The sequence below is a fragment of the Octodon degus genome, unplaced genomic scaffold (genome assembly GCF_000260255.1).
Source record: "Octodon degus isolate 3935 unplaced genomic scaffold, OctDeg1.0 scaffold00026, whole genome shotgun sequence".
NCBI lineage: Eukaryota > Metazoa > Chordata > Mammalia > Rodentia > Octodontidae > Octodon > Octodon degus.
The window spans coordinates 13407788-13428667 of record NW_004524602.1 but is presented as its reverse complement, the minus strand read 5'-3'; the positions used below and the strand labels follow the sequence as shown (position 1 = coordinate 13428667).

Genomic DNA, 20880 nt, shown 5'->3' with positions numbered 1-20880 from the left:
TTCAGAAATAGAATGCAGACAGTTGTCAGCCAGAGCCGGCCCTCTTCCCTGCTGTGAAATGGCGCACAGATTCAGGGAGGACCAGTCTCTGGCAATGTCTACGTCGTGTTGGAGGCTGTGACTTTTTTCAGGGCTTCCCATAGAAAATACGGACTTCTTCTGGTGGGTGGTTGGGTTTGGTTAGAGAAGTATGGGGGAAATACTTGTTTCACTTGTCAGAAAAATTTTTTTTCTGATGAAAGAGTTGAAATAACAAGAGTAACAAAAGATGTAATTTCTCTCCTGAGTGTGCCCAGGAGACCTTTGCACTAAAAGATGAGGGGTCACAGCTGGAGTGCCTGCCTGTCTAATGGGGAATCAGTCGGCTGTCTTGTGGGGAAAGTGGCCATGCTAAGAGCGCAAACTCAGTGGAGTGCCCAGGGGCACGCGGGACGCACCCTTGTCTTTTAGTGTTTCATTTTGTGTTTTGTGTAGCCAAAGCTGGCCTCGAACTCCCAGTGATCCTTCTGCCTCGGCCTTCTGGGTGCTGGAATTACAGGCTTGAGCCATCTTACCTGCATTTGTGAGCCAAGGGCTCCAGGCGCTGAGAGGAGCGTTGTGGGCACCTTGCTTTGTGCTTGGTACGGAGAGCAGCCTGTGCTCCTGAGCGAGATCTTTTGCCCCTGCGCATGTACGCTTGGCGCTGCTGGTTATCAGTGCCTTCATGGTCTTGCGATTTGTCTTTTGAAGAAAAGACTGAGGGCTGGCGAGATAGCTCGGTGGACTAAGCGCGTGCTTTGGCAAGCACAGAAACCGGGGCTCGATCTCTGGTCCCACATGCTGTGCTGGCCCTGCCCCCAGGGCGCACTGAACCAGGCAACAGAGTCCGGACGTTGGCGCAGGCCTGTAATCCCAGCAACTGGGGAGGCTGACACAGGAGGATCGCTACGAGTCGGAGCTGCATAGTGAGACCGTGTACCAAATATATAATGAAAAAAAGATGAATACGGTGCCATTTGAGCTCTGAAGCATGCAGGATAGCAAGGTTGGGCTCCTCAGTGACTTTCAGAAGGTTTTTAAAAGGTGGCATCTCTCCATGGCGTTCAGGCTGTGGCGGAGCCGTGTGCGCCTGAGCAGGAAGTGACATCATGCGTATGTCTACGCTTCTGTCTGCAAACCCACGCTGACCTGCCTCACTCTCCTTCACAGGTTGCAGCCAAGCAGGCAGCGGCGGCAGCTACACAGACCATCGCTGCCTCTCAGAACGCAGCCATTTCCAACAAGAACCCTGCGGCCCAGCAACAGCTGGTGCAGAGCTGTAAGGTGAGCTTCCCGCCTGGCACAGGTGTGCTGTGGCGGCCCCGAGGAGATTAGCAAGCCACGTGCCCTGGGAGCTCCCTAGACCTAGGTCTTCTGGCCTAATTTGTGTATCCCAGCTCCATGTTCCAGGTGTCCTAGTGTCTGGTTTTTGTCCCTTAACTGAGGGACTGTCCTTGGGGTAAGAGTTGCATTTCCCCCCACTATTGTCTTCTCCTTGTCCCCCTTCTTTTCATGGGACTGAATCAAGGCATTGGCAAGGAGGCTTTTTGAAGGCTCTGAAATGGCGATGAAGCCCTGTGCCTCCCTCCGGCCTTGGTGCGGTTGTGCTCTGGGCTTTCTGATATTACTCGCTTGCCTGAGCCTGGGCCTTGGTCCTGTGCTGAGATGGCAGCAGCTACCTTTGTGCTGTCTGTCAAGGCCAGGGGAGCCGACTCTTCTGAGCAGTCGAGACCGGAACGCACTCTCAGGGCAAGCAGTGGCCACACGTGCATGCGTACGTGCGTGCATTTCCAGCGGGGGTCTGCTGGAGCAGTGTCAGTAGGGGCTGGGGAGACGTCCTCTGGGAGGAAGAGCTGCCTGCGGTGCTGCAAGGGTCCAGGCACCTCTGCCTGAGAACGGGGCTGGGGGCCTCAGGCCTTTCCCCTTCTGGGGAGCGTGTGTTGCTCTTGTCAAGGGACACATGACATGGTGAGCCTCCCGTCCCTCCCTTGTGCAGGGACGGAGGATGCTGTGCCTGAGTGTCACTGTCAGGAAATGAGAGGAGTGTGCTGTTCATGAGCTTGAAGTAGACAAAGAAAAGTGGACTGGAGCCCGAAATCTGCAGTCCTAGGAAAGGCTGGGGACATTGATGTAAAAATATTTTTTTAGCTCTTGCTGGAATGCGTTCTTGGACAAAAAAAAAATCAGTGAGCCAGAATCCACTGGGCATCCTTACTACAAACTGGCTGAGCTACTGTGACCCCCCGAAGCCTGGCTCCTCAGAGCAGGAGTGGGCTGAGGGAGAAGGCATGGAAGGAAGCACAGGAGGTGGAAGCTGACCTGGACGGCAACACAGGAAACAGTGGTCCTGCCCTGCTGTGCAATGCCATTCCTGTCCCCTTCTCCTTGAGCTTTGCGTTTTTCAGTTTGAGAAGCAGTGAGTGCTGCTTAGAATGAGAAGCGGGAGCCGCCATCCGCCTGGTACACAGAACACACACGTGCGGAGCAAGAGCACAGCGCTCCTAAGTGCGGTGGCTGAGGGACTCAGCTCCTCACCACGGACCCATGTGACTTCAGTTTACCTACCTCTGAATCTGAGGATCCTTTGATGCCAAATTTGTCACCCTATGACATCTAGAGGAATTCCCTTGAGGCTTTGTTACGCAGAACCATCTTCCCCCAAATGCATCAAGGCCTTTGGCAGCACAGGGTGCAGCTCATGGGGAGGAGCGCTCAGAATGAGTCTCCATGTTGGTGAGGACCCAGCCAGATGTGCCGTGGAGATCCAGGTCCAGGACTGGCGTCCCGGGGAAGTAGCCAGCTCGTCTAAGAAACTGGCCCCTTGGGTCACTCCCCCCTCTTGATATCTGCAGCCCCTGCCTGTGCTCAGGCTGTGTCTCCTGGCTTCCTGCAGGCGGTGGCGGATCACATTCCTCAGCTAGTCCAGGGGGTGCGAGGAAGCCAAGCGCAGGCCGAGGACCTCAGCGCGCAGCTGGCTCTCATCATCTCCAGCCAGAACTTTCTCCAGGTAACATGGAGCCCCCCTCAGGCAGGGCCTGCCCTCGGTGCCTACGGAGAGGCCTGAGGGAGCCCCACAGCCTGGCTGTAGCTTTGCCCATCCAGTGTTGGGAAAAGGAGGTCTCCCCTGTCAGAGCACAATGCTGATGGGCAGGGAATTGCCTGGGGAGACAGCGCTGCAAGCCATTCTCCTCAGGAATAGCCTACTTGTCTTTCCTTGAAGAGAAAAAAATGTAATAAGTTGCACATTGAGATGAATGTCCCAGAACCATGTTGTACTTCCATTTCCTGGAGCACCTCGTGCTCTTAGGCGTGGACTAGGAACACACAAGTGTGTTTCGTGTTTTCTTTTCCAAGTAGGAGCCTGTTCCTTGTGGCTATTGGCTGTTAGTCAGGACTGTCAGCCCTGTGTGGGGTGAAGGGTTGATTTGTTGGGGGTTGTTGGGTTGGGTTGGGTTGGGTTGTGGTGCTGAGATGAACCCATAGCCTTGAATATGCCAGGCAAGAGGTATACCTGAGCTGCGCACACAATATCATAGATTCATTTTAAGGAAAACCGGGTACGGTGACAACACCAAGAGAAAACTCCCTGGTGTGTGCCTCTTCCATCCGAACCTCTCTCCCATCAGCACTCTGTCGCTACTTGTATCTCATAAACAGTTGACGTGAGGATGCCCTTCAGCCCCGCATCCCTTTCTAGTTCAGCCTGTTGTTGCAGGACCTTCGTGGGGTCAATTATTCCAGTGCTGCAACCTCAACATGCAGAAATAAACCTGGAAGTTTTTGTCTTTCTGCATATTTAAGCTATGCACAGATACACAGGATGTATGTGTGTGCATGTGTGCATGTGTATGTGCAGATACACAGAGATGTATGTGTGTGCATGTGTGCATGTGTATGTACAGATACAGAGATGTATGTGCGTGCATGCATGCTTGTGTATGTACAGATACAGAGATGTATGTGCGTGCATGCATGCATGTGTATGTACAGATACACAGAGATGTGCGTGCATGTGTGTGTACAGATACACAGGGATGCACATGCGTGCATGCATGCATGTGTATGCACAGATACAGAGATGTGTGTGCATACGTGCATGTGTATGTACAGATACAGAGATGTATGTGTGTGCATGCATGTGTATGTACAGATACACAGAGATGTATGTGTGTGCATGCGTGCATGTGTATGCACAGATACACAGGATGTATGTGTGTGCATGCGTGCATGTGTATGTATGATGGTTGAATTGTGATGCATGCTATATAAATCTTTTGTTTTTTGTTATTATTTTGTTTTTCTTTTGCATGGTGATCAGGATCAAACCCAGGGCCTCAGGCATGCTAGGAAAGCATTCTGCCCCAGAGATACATCATCGGCCCTTTTAAAGTTTAATTTTGAGATGCAGGGTCTCTAAATTGCCCAGGCTGGCCTCAGACTTGAAATCTTCATGCCTCAGCCTCCAGCATACTGGGGCGACAGCATGTGCCACCATGCCAGGCTGGCCCTTTAGGTATTTCATTGACCATCTGCACTCTTACGGGTTTCAGTAATCTACTGAGTAGCCACGCTGTGTGTTAGCTGCCCTCCCATCATTGGCCACGCGAGTTCTTGTGTTTGGTCCTCATAGAACAACTGGTGATACGATTTTCCTTCTGTGTTCAAATCTTTCTTCCCTCTTGAATTACTCCTCTATAACAGATCTCTAGAAGTAAGGTTGAAAACAACTTGGCTGTAATTTCAGGACACGAAAGTGTAGGACTCAGATGAGGCATGTCCTCACAAGTGGTCCTGGCCCAGCTGCCGGGTACATTTTCTGTTCCTGGTTCCACTGTCCCCACCTTGATTTTTATTGTTCTGATTGTTGTTGTTTGGTTCTTTTAACTTTGTCATCATAGATACTTATATCTTTTCAAGAAGAGGCAAACTTAAAATAGCAATAGAGTTGACAGGTCGAAAAGTGTGTACATTGGTGTGTGTGTGTGTGTGTGTGGGTGTGTGTGCTGCACATCAAACCCATCAAACTGCACATGTGCAGCAAGCACCATGACCCTGAGCTACACTCCCAGCAAGTCTGTGCATTTTAAACTTTATTCCTACATGTCATAGAATTGCCCTTCCAGAAGGTTGAACAAATCTAGATTTACAACTAGAAGTATATGGAGCATACTTTCAATACATCTTTTATAAGATGGAGAGTTAAGTGCTTTAAAAAAAGAAATGTCTTTGCCAGTTTTCTCTACAATTCGTTTGATTTTTCATTTCCTCACTTTTCGCTAGGCATTTTTCACATGCCCTGATTTATTTTGTCACGGGAAATTATCTGTTCTTGCTTTTTCTGCAGTCATGCTGGTTTTTCATATTACTTCTCATTAATTTTTTAAATATTAGAAGTATTAATTTTTTCCTTCGTATTTATGAGCTGGCACTTACATTGTTATAACTTTTCTAAGATTGGTTTTGTAGCATGGATATTAAAAGCCTTAAAGTATACCTGCTTTTTGATCCTGAAATTCTACTTTAAAAAATTTATATACAGCAGTTACTCGGGAGTTTGAGGCTGGAGGATTGTGAGTTCAGGGCTAGTCTGGACATCGTAACAAGACCCTCCTGTCAAAAAAAAATTCAAAGAAAATTATAAATATGTACAAACATTTAGCTGTTGGTTGACGTCATTTATTATGTTGAAGACAAAAGCAAATATTCCCAATGACGGGGATTGGGCAGTGTTAACAAGGACTGACTGCCGCAGAATATTATATGGCTGCTGAAAAATGTTACAGTCTGTATAACAAAAAGGCTATAAAAGAAAGTAGTGTTGTAGTATCTTATTTCTTTTATCCAAACACAACACTTGTATATGGTAAAATCGTTTTGGCGTATGAGATGTGAGATTATTTTATTTGGCTTCAGTTTTCAAAATAGCCCATTGGATATATTTGAAATTTGTGGTAAAGAACTATTTTGAGAAAAGCAAAGAAACCTATTTAATGAGAGCTGCCTTTGAAATCTGTTTTCTTTGAGAGTTTTAAGCTACTGATTTCACCTCCCCTGCTCCACCAACCATGAAACATACTTTTAAAAAAATCTCTAGGATATGTACTGCCCGCGTGTCTGATTTGGGGTGGCCATTGGGGTCGGAGTAAAGAACAAGTCGGTGCTTAATATCCTTCTGTTTTTAGGAAAACATAAGTTCTGGTCACTGTGGAGACACTGCTGAGGTTCTCTGACCTTGCTGCCCAGGAGCTGTCTCACTCTCTGCTCTGTCTTTACAGCCGGGAAGCAAGATGGTGTCCTCAGCCAAGGCCGCGGTACCCACTGTGAGTGACCAAGCCGCAGCCATGCAGCTGAGCCAGTGCGCCAAGAACCTAGCGACCAGCCTGGCTGAGCTGCGCACGGCCTCACAGAAGGCAAGCGATGTGGGGTGGGCACTGCCCAAGCGTGACGGGGCCTGTTTCCTGGCAGGGGTGTCCATTCCGAATGCTTGCCATTGGAGGTGCTCCCGCGGTCATCTTGTACTGTACTGAGTGCTCCCTCCTGGGCTCGGTTATCGTCCTGTGATTAGAGATGACTTTTGTTGAGCATCGTGGCAGGGGTAGGCATAGCAGGGAAGACCTGTTCGCCTGGTGATGGCTGGGAAGCAAAAGAAAGGGACACAGAGCAGGCCAGTGTCCTACTGTCGCTTTGGGGTTGCATGCCCAATGACATGACTTCCTCCCACCCACCCCCACCTCCTAAGGGTTCCACTGCCTCCAAAACAGTAAAAACACCTGGGAACCAAGCCTAATAAATGGGCTTTGGGGGGGAAACTTCATTTTTTTAATAGTTAATTTTATTGAGAAAGAAGTAGCAACGAGACAGTTTCAAAACAGGTTAGTAGGGCAGTTACAATAATTAATACATTGCATAGTATTATCTTTGTAGTAGTTATTCATAGTATAAGATATAGACATGATATTTTGTCTAAACACTATTAGTACAAATCTTTCTTCTCATTGAACTGAAAGTAGCTGTATATCTGTGCTATTTTGTATATACAGATATGTATATTTTTTCACTACAAAATGGTCCTTCATTTATATCCCCCTTTTTTGTTTACTTTTGTCAGAGTTGGGTATTCCATTGCCGTCCATATATTGTAGGTGCATGAATTCAGCAAAGTAATCCAGTAGTCTATAATAGTAGTGGGTTATTCAGACATAAAGTAGAGCAGTAAATGATCATATCTCCAGATCGCATCTTGAGCGTTTAATTTAGGCAGAAAATCTAATGGGGGAGGTCATCTTTACTGTCTTTTTTTCTTAGAAAATTTTTATATTTTACATGGAAGCATTCACTTTGAAAGGTTTTGTCTGTAACGCAGTTAGGGCTAAATACATTGCTGTTCCTGCAGCTTATTAATTCCTGAAGGGCCTCATTACTACACTGATGTGGTGTTAGCGTGAAATCACGCGAGCTTATTAGCGCAATTCCTGAACAGAAACAAGGAAAGTAGGTGGAGGCTGGCTTGCGCCCGTACTGTGAACAGTACGCTACGTAGAGAAACTAGCTGGAGCTTGAGCCGGTAGCCGTCAGAAACGAGCGTGTGGCCGTTCCACGGAGAGGCCCTGGAAGCCCCAGAGGCACTCGCTGGAGTGCAGGTTTCCGGCCCACGTCAGAACTGGGGTGCACAGATCCGCCCCATCTGCCTTTGGGGTTTCTTCTATGAATCTTAAATACATACCAGCAGTCAACGCAAGCTCTGGAACAACGAGCTCCGGAGCAAAAGGAAGTACGACTGCCCGCCAGGGGCAGGGAGGCGTGATGAGAGCTTGTCAGTGCTTCTGGGATGCGGTGGAAGGCCGAAGCGCCCAGGCTGTGGGCTCAGACCAGCCGCATTTAAATTCTGGCCCTGTCGCTGACTCAATTTTTGTCCTGGACAAGTTAGTTAACCTCTTCCTTGATTCATTTTCCTCACCTAATAATACCAGTGCATAAAAGTTAATTAGGATTCGCTGCTGCTGTTGTTACTATTATATAGAAAGGGAAGAAATTAAAATACATCAGTAATTAGCATACCAATCAATTATTATACATGTATTTAATTAATCAATGATGTGTTGGGTGCAGGAAATTGCCAGGGTTTGGAGACCAATGTTTAATGGTGAAGAGAATGAAATCATTCTTAAAACTTTTCAGGATAGGAAGGTAATGGTTTATAACCCAGAAGACTTGTAAGGAGAAGGGTTACCCTAAGCTTGGCCCTAGCGTCCTGGGTTGGCTTCTCTATCCATTCCACTGCACACTTCTGAGCCTCTGTATGTACACATGCTTGTTAGAGGCTCCGTCTCTGCAGCCCAGCCAGTGAATAAAGGGTCCTTTAAGTCTGTGGATAAAATAGCTGCAAGAAGACCTTTAAATCTGTCCAGTGATGAGGTGTACACACTTGATGACTTAGGGAAGCTAAGACTGAGATCCTGACTGGCGGTGATTTGCACCCTGGGGAAACAGTCACTGCCTCGGGGGCTCCTACTCCTGGTCTCAGAGTCATGGGCTCTGTCTGGAAAATAGCTCGTGTGTCGTCATAATTGGAGACGCTCTTCCCAAGCAGACTGCGTACTCATACTCCTGACTCTCCTGACAGGCCCACGAAGCCTGTGGTCCTATGGAGATCGACTCAGCTCTGAACACCGTGCAGACGCTGAAGAGTGAGCTGCAGGATGCCAAGATGGCAGCCGTGGAAAGTCAGCTGAAACCACTTCCGGGGGAAACGGTGAGCCATTCTGGCCAGAGGGCTGTGGGCTCCAGCTTTTACTTTTATCATGGTGAGGCGCTTGCTGCTGTCGGGGTCAGTCTCCCTGAATTGCAGGTATTCGGAACTCAGTGCGCTGGACTTGTCACAGAGCTTTGCAGCTGCATCAAGCTAGCGATCACCCTGGGGGGACTTTTAGCCGTGGTTGTATGTGCCTTCCTGGGCTTTTGCGAAGGATACACAGGCATCTGCTAGCATACTCCCCTTTTTGATAAATGAGAGATTCCAGCGCCCTCATCTTGTAGTCTTTTTCTGCAAAGAATGTTCCATGCAGCTGGTGGAGCTAGATCTTCATCTGAGAGCGGTACCTTCTAGACCCACCGCCACACTCTGTGTCTCACATATTTTATCTGTGGAATGGGTGGCCGAGAGGTTGTGGTGGTAAACACAGAAAAGATGACCCACAGTCATGTTTAAAATAAAACAATTTATGTAATGCAAGGCACTGAGATGGACAACGGCAAAGCCAGTCGCAGATGGAATGGTAGACCAGAGATCTAATGTGGTCCTGTTGATATGGGTCCTATATCGGGTCCTGTAACTCCTGATGCTTTATCACAGTTCTCTTGGCTGAAATCTGACCACTCCTTATTTCTCCATACTGACTTTCCCACATTTTCCTGAGCACTGCTAGTAAACCACCACCACTTCTTAGGCATCGGTTAAGCACTCATTCATAGTCTAGTCCAACTCTAAGGAGCAATAATTTTAAAACCCATGTCCTCTAACGTAAACATAGGTATCCAGAGTTACTTGTAGATCAGTGGTAGAATCAAAGTTGCATTCCAAATCTGTGGGACTCCCAAACCCAGACTTCTGCAGTGCTGGGCTCCAACACGGGGCCTCGAGCGTGGGGGGCAGGATGCACCACGGATATACGTCCCCAGCCCTAATGCCTGCTATTCTCACCTGTTGGTGCCCTTTGAATGAATGAAAGACTTTTAAAGCATAAACAGCCTCCAGGAGCGTCTGCTGCACGCACAGCAACGCCTGGCATGCAGGCAGCACTCGGAAATGTCTGGGAAATCGAGTTGCCCTGATTGTAAAGATGAGGAAGCAGGCTTAGAGAGATTGAGCCGCTTCGCTGAAGTTCCCCAGCTGAAGACAGAGCTGGGCTCGGCCCTGAGCCAGAGGCTTTGGAAGTGCTCTATGTGTCTGTGCCAACTCTGTACTCCAAGGAGACCAGAGACACTCCTGCCACGAATTCTAGTCTTGCGTGAAGCAGTGGGGGAGGTAGGATGCAAGAAACAGCTTATACATTTTAAAGGAAGTATTTTTCCTAAAATGTAAAGCAAATGCATTGTGAAAAAAGCAATTTGAGAGGGAACAACATGTGTGTTGTGTTACGTTATTTGCTGTGATGGGCCAGCATCTATTTTCACTAGAAGACACAGAGTCTTACAAGAAAGGCCTTGGATTAGGTAAAGTGCGTTAGGTTTTCTCTGCCTTTCTGTGCTCTTACAACGCAGTGCAAATTCTCGTCCAAAATGTGGTCCTCATCTGCTAATCCAGTAACTATTCATGACCTAAGTCTTTACCAACCCTGCTGTCTGTGGTGGTGTTTGTTTGCGCTAGCATCTTGCTATGCGGTTGACGCTGACCTTGACCTCACTGGGTAGCTCAGGCTGGCCTCACACTCAGCTGTTCTTCTGCGTCAGCCTCTCGGGTGCTGGGATGATAGGCATGCACCTCTACACCTGGTCTGTTCTCTGAAATGTTTATGAAGCTTGCCAGACAAGGTAGCATGCTTGTCGTAGGAAGCAAGCACCATGCGCTTCGGCTGCTCTCATTTCCCACCCCAACCTCTGTGACTCGTGGATTTCCTTTCTGTTGGAGCTCTTTAATGATCACACTGAACGGTGTCAATGGTCTGCATGACAGGAACACAGTCCAGCTGAGTGTCTGCCCCCTTTCTGCAGAAGCAAAATTACTACCTGTAAAGGCATCGTAACGCTAATAGCTACTGTTTGTGGGGAATCTACGTTCGTTTTCTGAAAGTTTTTTCAGCTAGGTGTTACAATTTCAGGAAACTGAGGCTTGGAGAGCTCACCCATACTGTGGTAGGGGGCAGGGTATGCACCCCGATTCACTGACTGTAAAGGTGGGGAAAGAGCTGTGCTTTATCGTTCTCAGTTACGCTGAGCCTGGTGAATGTTTCCTTCCCTCTAAGTTCTCTCCCTTCTGGACATTGCTGCAGCTGGAGAAATGCGCCCAAGACCTGGGAAGCACCTCGAAAGCAGTGGGCTCCTCCATGGCGCAGCTCCTCACCTGCGCCGCCCAAGGCAACGAGCACTACACAGGTGAGCCCCGCAGGGCGCTCCGGGAAGCCGGCCGGCACAGTCCGCTTCGGGGGTTTGCAGAGGGCGGGCTGATGGAGCACGCCTCTAGGTTTTCTGGACTCTTTCCCAGCAGTCACAGCATGGTTTTCAGGCACTCCCACGTGCTGGTCACTGTGTGCTTGTTACTAAGCATACAGCGACTGATAGAACGATTCCTAGACTATGTGGACCATCCAGCAGACTACAAACAGACAATAACGACAGACTCCTAGGCTGCCTCTGACTTCAGACATCCTGCTAAGGTAGATAAAATTGTTAGAAGTCAGAGAGACTGAGGGATGGGGACGGACTGGGGAGGTAGCTTGGCCATCTAAATGCTTGCCTGGCAAGCACAAGGACCCGAGTTCGACACCCAGTATTGCATGCCCTGCCAGCCCCCAAACCAGACACGGTGGCCATGTCTGTAATCCCAGCGCTGGGGATGCTTAGACAGGAGGATCACTACGCGTCCAAACTGCATAATGAGACCTTATATCAATAAAAAAAAGATAAAAATAAAAAAGGATAAGGGATGACAACAAAGTAAGATGGCAATGAAATTTTGGAAGGTAAAAGACAGTCACAAGTAGAGTAAAAGGGTGAAAACTTCAGAATCTACAGGACAAGGGAAACCAGCAGGAAGCCAGCTGAGGTGTGCTGCAGAACCGCTTCTGGGCCATCTGGGGCCTTCAAAAGCCAGGGCTGCCTGGACAGGATGCTGGAAGGTCTATTTTCACCTGACCTCGCAGGCGGGGCCATGTCCCATGCAGGGTGCTGCTGTTTAGCACCGCGATTCTGTGTCGGGGACTCAGCTCTATGCCTGCTCTCTTCCTGGCCCTGTGAGATTTTGTGAGGCCTTTGCTCAGCTTCTCCACCTGTTGGCCCAAGTTCCAAATTCTGAGGTGCCTTGAGGGAAGAGCAGCCCTGAACTTGGGCCGCCCCTCCCTGCTGTCCTCCGCTCAGGGCCTTGGCCCTCTTGACCATGGTGCCCTGGTATCATTCTAGTGGCTTCAAACAAATGTTTCAGTGTGTTTTCCAGCTGCTTCTCTGTGGGAAGGTTGACATGCAGGCATGCAATTTGTGGTCATTCCATTGCTACAAGCAGAATCTTCCTCAGTTTTATGAAACTACATATTTATTACTTTAAAAATAAAAATAATGCTGAGGCAGAGCACAGCGGCCGGGGTTCGATCCCCAGCGTGCTGTGCCGGCCCCACCCCCAGGGCATGGTGAGCTGGGGCTTGAGACTGGGCGTGGTGACGCATGCCTGTCATCCCAGCGTTTGGGAGACTGAACACAGGCAGATCACTATGAGTCCAGTCTATATAGTAAGATCCTGTACTAACTACAAAAAAACAAACATAAAAGTGCAACATGAACAAAGGAGGGTATGATGCAGTGCACTAGCTGCAACGTAAGACCCTACAGTTCTCTCCTAAAGGGACAGCAAAGGAAAGTGAGCCGAACTGACAGCAGAGCAGGTTTTTGCAGATTGCTTAGGGCTCCGTTAGCATCCTGGGAGAGAGAAGCATGTGCATGCATTCTTACAAAGTGTAAAGCGTGGGAGAGGTTTCAGTTTGAAACACTGCTCCCCATTCCCAGAGTCACGGCAGGCTTCCCGTAGACGACGAAACGCGTGTTGAGTGGAGGGGAACCTTGCTGTGCCAGTTGCATCACACCATGCAGGATGTAGAACGGCAGGCGGCCTCGCCGTTAACTGAAAAACGGCCGGGACGCAGCATCATTGAGCGCTGGCGGGCGCTGGCGGGTTATGGAAGCAGGTGCTGCATGCGGTGTCTCGGTGTGGAGGAGAAGGCAGAGCGAAGGAGAGGCGAAGGTGGAAATAGAAGGCAAGGAGAGAAGGGTGGAGCGGGAAAGTGGGGCTGGAAAGTGGGACCAAGTGTGGCTCCCAGGGAGCCTCCTTAGGCAGGATGACTAGTTTGCATTTAACTGAAAAACCTGGGAAGTGCTGGATGGGTTTTAGCAGTGGCTGCTGTCAGAATGCCCTTCGTATAGTCTATGACCTTGGTTAGGTGAGAGGGACTAGTGTCCTGAAGATGTGCTAGCTAGGGTTCCCTCACTATAGCAGAACACTTGAGATGATTAACTTCTGTAGAGAAAGGGCTCACAATCGTAGAGGGTCCAGTACATGACTGAAGAGGCGGCATCTCATGGCAGGAGTATGTGGTGGAGCGCAGCTGTTCATCTCGTGGCCAGGAAGCAGCCGCGTGAGGAGAGGGCAGGGGATCCCTCAGTCCCCTTCCAAGGCACACCCCAGTGAACTAAAGGCCTCCCTCGGGGTCCCACACTGAAAGGTTCCACCATCTTCCTGCACCACCACCCCTTGGACCAATTTTAACTCATGAACTGTAGAAGGACATTTGATATCCACACTACCACAGCAGTAGAGTAAGGTAGTGGATTAAAGTTGGAGAGACCTGACAATTTGGAGTGACTGCATAGACACTGGCAGGGACGGGGAAGGTGGGTAACACGGGCAACTCGAAGTGTTTGATCTGATAGCCAGATGCAGGCTTGTGTGCACCTCTGGGCTGGGAACCTGCGAGCGCTGGTGGAAATGGAGGGTTGAAGTTCAAGCAGGCCATTCTCAGCCTCTAGTGGATTTGATTCAAAGTACGCAGGAGATACGCAAATGGAGGTGCCATTGGGCAGCTGGTTCTCAGGCGCTAGAAATCAGGAGAGATGTGGGGCTGGAGGTACAGATTTGAAAATTATTAGTAAAATGTTAATGATTGAAGCCATGAAGGTGGATGGGTTTGCCTAAAGTAAGCATTAGAGTAGACATAACCCTGAAGAACTGAGCTGAGGAAGAAATCTTTTTTTAAAACATAGGAACTGCAGCCAGCACTGGGTAGGGCAGGGAGACCAGGAGAAGGGTGTCTCTGAGCCCACAAAGTCAGGCAAGGACTTGAAAACACCAGGAGCTTTAGCAATTGGCTGTGGACTCTTTGCTCCTTGTCAAAGTCAGTGTCGGCTGAACTGAAGAACAAGGGGGAAGCCAAGAGAAGACACCTGTGGACTAGTCCTCCCTGGTCTCAGTGCCCTGTCCTACACAGGTATGTGGGATGCTCAGCGAGTGCGCGTTCCCTATCAGCTGGCTGCCTTTGACTCACACTTGGTTTTTTGACCAATGAAATACTCAAAGTATAATCATTTCCACATTGGCTGAATCCAGCTACCTAGAATATTTTGCAAATGCTTTGAAACATTAAAAATTTGTATCATAAGTCACTTCAACCTCGTAAACTTGCTGTGTAGCCTCATTCTGCTGTGACACATACCCCACATGAATTCTAACAAAGCATAGCCAACACTGTGAAGATGCTGCTGCAGTTGGTGTCACTTGCTGGGTCTCCCTAAGACTCTACTGCCCCATACAGTTTAAGTCACCGATGGCAAGAGTCCTGTGAGAGTAACCTCTTTTCAGAAGATGTGTTTGTTGAAGCAGAAGTCGGCTTTCGAATTTCACACCAGGGGGCTCTGCCATTTAGACGCCACTTACCTCCCAGAACAGTTTGTGGAGGGCAGTGCTTGCGTGGATGGATGACTGTCGCAGTAGTCACGGAGAACGTGGCTGTGAAAGCAGCCATATGTAGCAGTGGGTGTTCGCTGGGCCCTGTGAGCGTCCTCATTTTGATGGGGGGCTGCTGCTTCCTGCGAAACCCAACCCCTCCAAAGAGGACGCTAGGTATGCCTGGAGATTTCCTTGGCAGCCAACACATTGGCTGCCAAGCTCAGGCCTTTGGATTGTAGGGCTTCTAATTACTGCCTGGTAAAAAGTGTCCGGGTCTCTAAAAGACATTCCCATAAATGATTTTTTGCATAGATATGCTTTAGATAAAGTACTGCATAGATAAGTACTTTATTCTTCAAGTTCCTATACAACTCAAGTAGAAGTGGATTCAAGGGTCCAAATAATAAATGGGCGAAACATAATGATAATAAATGGGAAGACGAGGAAGGCCTGGAAACCCTCGCCCTGGCCGTTCAGTGGTAGTGCTAGGCCTTCAGCCTCTCCTAAAGCCTGTGGGAAGCTGAGGCCACAGGCAAGAGCAGCCTGGACCCCACAGCCGGGCAGCGGAGGCAAAGCTAGGTCAGCGCCAGTCCCCTCTGGGAGTCTTCTGGGCACCGGCATCCTTCGACCACAGGCCAGAAGCCTGCTCAGCTTGTTTCTCTCCTCCGCACTAGCTTTATTTGTCTTTGTGTGTTATGCCATTAAAAAAAAGAAGAAGACTTCACTTCCAGTGCTTTCACTGCGCAAGCCATGTGATAAGCAGTAGAGTGGCAGCATCGTGATCTGCCTTACTAAGCTTGTGCAGGTCTTCCCTCTGCGTGAATACACAGCACTTACACATCGGCAAGTCTTGGTGAAGGCCAAGCTCAGGGGTCCCTGGAGGCCACCCAAAGACCCTGTAGAAGACAGTTGTCTCAACACTGAGAGGTTGAGCTGTGTGTTTTTCACACACATCTTACATGTCCTAACTGGAAGCCCTCCCAGTTCTCTGTACCAAAAAGCCCTAGGGAGTATCACAGCTGGAGGCCGAGAACTTTGGAGCCAGCTCTGGTGCTGCCTCGCAATGTGTGAACCCTAGGGTACCTCGGCAGGGCAGGAGATAGCCCCAGGGCACGCTGTCTGCAGTTCATAGGCTTTCCTCAGTGCCCTGGTGCCTCTATTGTCCACCTTCTTGGTGAGCACAGAGTCACTGCCCCATGCTTAGATTCATGTAGATTCTGTGAGGTGATGCTGTAGTTTTTAAGGACTATTAAGAATCGTAGCCTGTCACCAATCTTAGCATCTGTTTAGAAGAAGACAAAGATAAACAGGCACTCCTAGGAGAAGAGATCCAGATGGCCGTTAAATATGCTGGACAGGGCCTGCGAGATACCTCAGTGGACTAAGTGCCTGCTTAAGTAAGCACAGGGACTAGGGTTCTATCCCCGACATCACCAGGAGTGCCGAGCCGGCCACTGAGACCAGGCGTGGTGGTGCGTACCTGTAATCCCACTGATGGTTAGGCTGAGACAGGAGGATCATTGAGTCCAAGCTGTGTATGAGACCCTTGTACCAAACACATAAAACGTATGTATATTGGACAGTGTTAAACGTCCTTGCTGAACTTTCAAACTGGAATGCAACTGCACACCTGCCAGGGTGACTGGAGTCCCAAGTGTTGGCCGGGACTGGAAGCAGCTGCAACTCTTAGACATGGCTGGCAGGGGATGGCAATGGTGAAACCACTTCGGGGGAATGTAGGAGCTTCAGAGGCTAAGTACACCTGCTCTGCCACCCATTCGTCTAGGTCTGGGCTCATAAAGATGACTCTGTATGTCCATCTAATGTGTGTGTCTTACTATGAAACACCTGACACCCATGAGTTAAGGGAGGAAAGGTTTTAGCTCACAGTTCGTAGAGGTTTGGGTCCGTATTCAGCTGACTGCAAAGCAAGGCGCCATGGCTGAGGAGACACTGTCCAAGGCAGAGCGAGAGGGAGGCAGGAAGCGGCCAGCTGCCCTTTCCCTTTAGAGTCCATCCAGGCTGAAAGCCTACTGCTTGGCACTGCCCACACCCAGGGCAGGCCTTCCCTCATCCACACCCACCCATATGCCAGTCTTATCACACCCCTTGTTCACATACCCATACCCACGAAGACAGCCAGCTCTGAAAAGCCCCACCTAGGAGCACATCAGGCTTTGGGGTGACACGCGGATACAAACTGTAGCAATGTATAAGGACATTCTTGGGATCATCATTCATGATATCCTAGAACAAAAACCAACCCAAGTGTCCATGGATGGCAGAATGAGCAGACGGATGCTGGTGTGTTCATGGAACAGCGTAACCACACGGCCGGCAGAGGATGAACTGCTATAGAACGTGGGCATATCACTTAGTGCAATGACCAGAGAAAAGAGCCAGACGCAAGTGCCGACTGTGTGGTTCTGTTAACATTCACATCGACTTTTCAGAATAGTTAAAACTAGCGTGACATGACAGACACTAGGAAAGTGACTCCTCCCGGCATGGGGGTTATTTCTGGGCAAAGACAGAGGTGATGGTGGATATGTCACTGTAGCCACAAGCATTCACTCACGTAGATTTGTCCACTTTATTATGTGTATGTCCATTATGGCTCAAGAAAGACAGTTGTTAAGAAAGGTGACTGCAAAGCCTTCCAAAACGTAGGCGTGGACAGGCCTGAGTACTTCCACCTGTGTACCTGTACCACATAGCTGGTGTTTTAGGTCTACAGACCGCGAGGCGGCAGGAACAAGAAAAACCAGAGGGGCGTAGTCTTCAGCTGTGCGCTGTTAGCCTGTCTCCCCTAGACAGGCTCAGGGCCGCCACCTTGGAGAGCTCAGTGGCGTGGATCTCACACTCATCCATCAGGAATTCTCCCTGTGCCGGGCACTGTTACTGAGCAAAGTTATGGCTATTGGTTGGACTCTAATAGCAGGACTGGTGGGCTTCTTTCCCCAGGAGTTGCTGCTAGGGAGACAGCTCAAGCCCTGAAGACTCTGGCCCAGGCTGCCCGGGGGGTAGCCGCATCCACAGGCGACCCCACGGCTGCCCACGCCATGCTGGACTCTGCCCGGGACGTGATGGAGGGCTCTGCCTTGCTCATCCAGGAAGCCAAGCAGGCCCTGATTGCCCCGGGGGATGCAGAGAGTCAACAGAGGCTGGCCCAGGTGAGCTGGGCTGGGATCAGTCACCGTTAGCGCACCCGTGTTGGCAGCCTGCCTCCCAGGTGTGTTCTGGTGTGAATACTCGAGTTCAGCAGTGTTTTCACAGCCTTCCGGGGTGCCCTCAAGTGCTGGTCACACGGGACACTCATGCTTGTAAGTCCGGGAGGTCTGGCGCCTGCTGATGGCCTGCTCACTCGGGGCCGTCTGTGCTTTGTGCATTCCTCTTAGCCAGAGCAGTGAGGTAGCTGTGCAGGCTCCAGCTACTTGCAGGGTTGTACCTCTGACTTTCTGTTCCCCTTTGCCTGGTTCTTTGCCTACCTGATGAAACCAGTTGGCTAGGGCCCACCTGGGGGAAGGCCTAGACCTGGAGCAGGGAAAGAGTTGCTTTAGATTAACGGAGAGGACACAGCCCATCTCCAGAGACCAGACTTGGCTCGCCTCTGGACTGAGGACACGAGAGAGTGCAGACGGGAGCCACTTGGAGGACACCAAAGAGTGCAGAGGGAGAGTCGCTTGGACGTTCTTACGAGGCAGCGCCAGGCTGGTCCGGAAGTGCTGGCAGCACCATCTACGCCAGGCAGAGTGAGGCTTGGAGCTGAAACCTGCCGAAAGCTCCAGGCCGCCTCCTGCCTCGGTGACCTTGGCGGGAATCTCAGAACAGGAGCTATTCCCACTGTTCCTGAGACAGGATGCCTGTGTTTCGGAGCCCGGCCTCACGCTGGAGAACTCCGTTTGGGTCACGGAGCTATACTTCAGCCTGGCTTTGGGGAGCAGAGGGGATGTGCTGCGCCACGGAATGCCACGTCCCTCGAGGGGTGGACGTTTGCTTTTGGCCAAGAGACCTGGGTGAGGTGATTTAATGTGGTTAGCAGTGTAGGGTAGAGTCCGGTGGGGAATTTTGTGTCCGTGTCATTCTGCATATTTTAACGGCTCGTTTCCAACCAGTGAGCGAGAATTACTAGTGCTGAAAGCCGCCTTGTGGTGCTTCTCTCCCTCCATCATGCAGGTGGCCAAAGCCGTCTCACACTCCTTGAATAACTGTGTGAATTGCCTCCCTGGGCAGAAGGACGTGGATGTGGCCTTGAAGAGCATCGGGGAGTCCAGCAAGAAGCTGCTGGTGGACTCGGTGAGGCGTCCTGGCTGGGAGGGGCCCTGGGAGAGCCGGAAGTGGACCAGGTCTTCCTCCTTCCACGGGATCTCTGAGCAGCTAGCACTTGCCTTAAGAATCCTGTCTTTCCTGCCAGTCTGCCCTCCTCTCGTTTTGCTTTCTGATCAGCACGTCCTCTTCTTTCAGCCCACGTTCCTATTTGCTTTCCAGTCATTCCAGTGAGACAGGCGAGGATGTGTGATTCCCTAGCACCTAGGACGCGCTAGGCAGCGACACCCGGGTGATGAGGAATGCAGTGTCTGTGGCACTCGGAAAGAGCAGGGGGCCACAGGAGCCCCATCTGGGGCCGGAGATGACAAAGAAGAGCCCGTGCTGCTCATCTCTGTCTTCCCTGGGCTGGTGCGCAGGCTCTGCGCAGGGGTAGCTAACGGAGCGTGGCTCAGCTCTGGGACATTTTACTAATGGTAAAAACTCTACACATGACACTGGTATTCTGCACAGGTGCTATTAAAGACTGCTAGTAAAACAGTATTGGTGGCTGTTAGTTTGGAAGAATGTGACCCCAGGTTGGATAGCAGCAGGCTTTCAGTCCTAAAAAGCTAAAACTTTTTAGTCTCCATCTCAAAAGAGAAAAATAAGGTGGTGGCCCAGGACATGGATCATGGAGTCGGGGCCTGGGTGTGAATCCTGGGCCTGTCACTTGGGTCAGTGTGACCCCTCCCCCAGGTAGCTGTTCTTAGCATAATCCAGACCTGTATTGTCTAACTTTGAGTAGATGGTCCATGATAGTAGATGGAGAAAGGGAGGGAGAAAGAGAGGGGAGCAGGTGGGTGGGTGGGAAGGCAGGCGGGCGTGCTGAGATCAGATTCCACATGGCTTCATACCACACACAGCCTCCCAGTCTTGATGACTCAGAAGCACATCCCTGGGAAGTCTTTCTTCATTCCACAATACTTTCCTTCATCCCTGTCATCACAAGGTGTAACTTCCCATGGGCGTGCCCTCTGTCCCCGTAGCTACCTCCGAGCACGAAGCCCTTCCAGGAAGCCCAGAGCGAGCTGAACCAGGCAGCGGCCGATCTGAACCAGTCTGCTGGGGAAGTTGTCCACGCCACCCGGGGCCAGAGCGGAGAGCTGGCTGCAGCCTCGGGAAAATTCAGTGATGATTTTGATGAGTTCCTTGACGCTGGCATCGAGATGGCTGGCCAGGCGCAGGTGGGTGTGGAGGCCGCCCTCTGAACTGGCCTGAGCCCTGCCCCCTCTGATGAACTGTCTACCCTGGAGGCCCCTGGGGTGATGGGGAATACAGAATCTGTGAACAGGCCACAGTGCTTTCCTTGTGCTGTTGAAGATGTGCGAAGACCTCACAGGCCTGGCATTCCCAAGATGCTATCAGCCTGTGTGTGAAGTCTCTTGGTAATGAGGAAGCACTTTTCCCACGATCCTCCAGCAGGATCATCCCTTACACAGGCCCTTCAGCAGGAAGGGGAGGAGGGGGACAGTGTCTAGCAGAGATGAGGAAGGCTCGTGGAATGTGAGATAGTAGAGTAAATGTATGCGCTTTGGATCAGTGGGCTCCTTTGAGTGGACTGCCTCTAGTACTGAATGATTAAATGTCAAGTGATTAAATGTGTGCTGCTGCAGCCGAACAGGTAAGACAGATAAGCCCCTCACTTAGAACAGGAGAACTGGACTGGTCTGGCGTCAGCTTGCCAGGCTGTTTTCTGAGCTCCTTGTGAACTCTTAAAAGCCATATGCAGGGTGTTTCTTCCTCTATTATCCACAAATGGTCAATTCTCAGCTGGCTAGCCAGGTGAGCAGTGTGTGCCTTCCTGAGGCAGGAACTTCTGGGAATGCTCGGTGCTGTGACTGTCGCGGTAGCACCCGTCATTTGTGCCAGGCCGAGACGCACAAGCTGCTTGACAGCTCCAGCGTTGTTGA

General features: G+C 50.3%; 1 protein-coding gene across 10 annotated transcripts in view; it reads left to right on the top strand.

The window, feature by feature from the left end:
- The window catches only part of Tln2 (talin 2), a 433269-nt gene that overhangs the window by 315547 nt on the left and 96842 nt on the right, over nt 1-20880 (top strand). For all 10 annotated transcript variants that reach the window (XM_004628856.2, XM_023712443.1, XM_023712434.1 and 7 more), the window contains 8 exons: nt 1189-1302; nt 2912-3025; nt 6294-6428; nt 8642-8770; nt 11007-11109; nt 17627-17835; nt 18839-18958; nt 19957-20154. In XM_004628856.2, the coding sequence (XP_004628913.1) occupies nt 1189-1302; nt 2912-3025; nt 6294-6428; nt 8642-8770; nt 11007-11109; nt 17627-17835; nt 18839-18958; nt 19957-20154 (1122 nt within the window). The remainder of the gene's footprint in view (nt 1-1188; nt 1303-2911; nt 3026-6293; nt 6429-8641; nt 8771-11006; nt 11110-17626; nt 17836-18838; nt 18959-19956; nt 20155-20880) is intronic.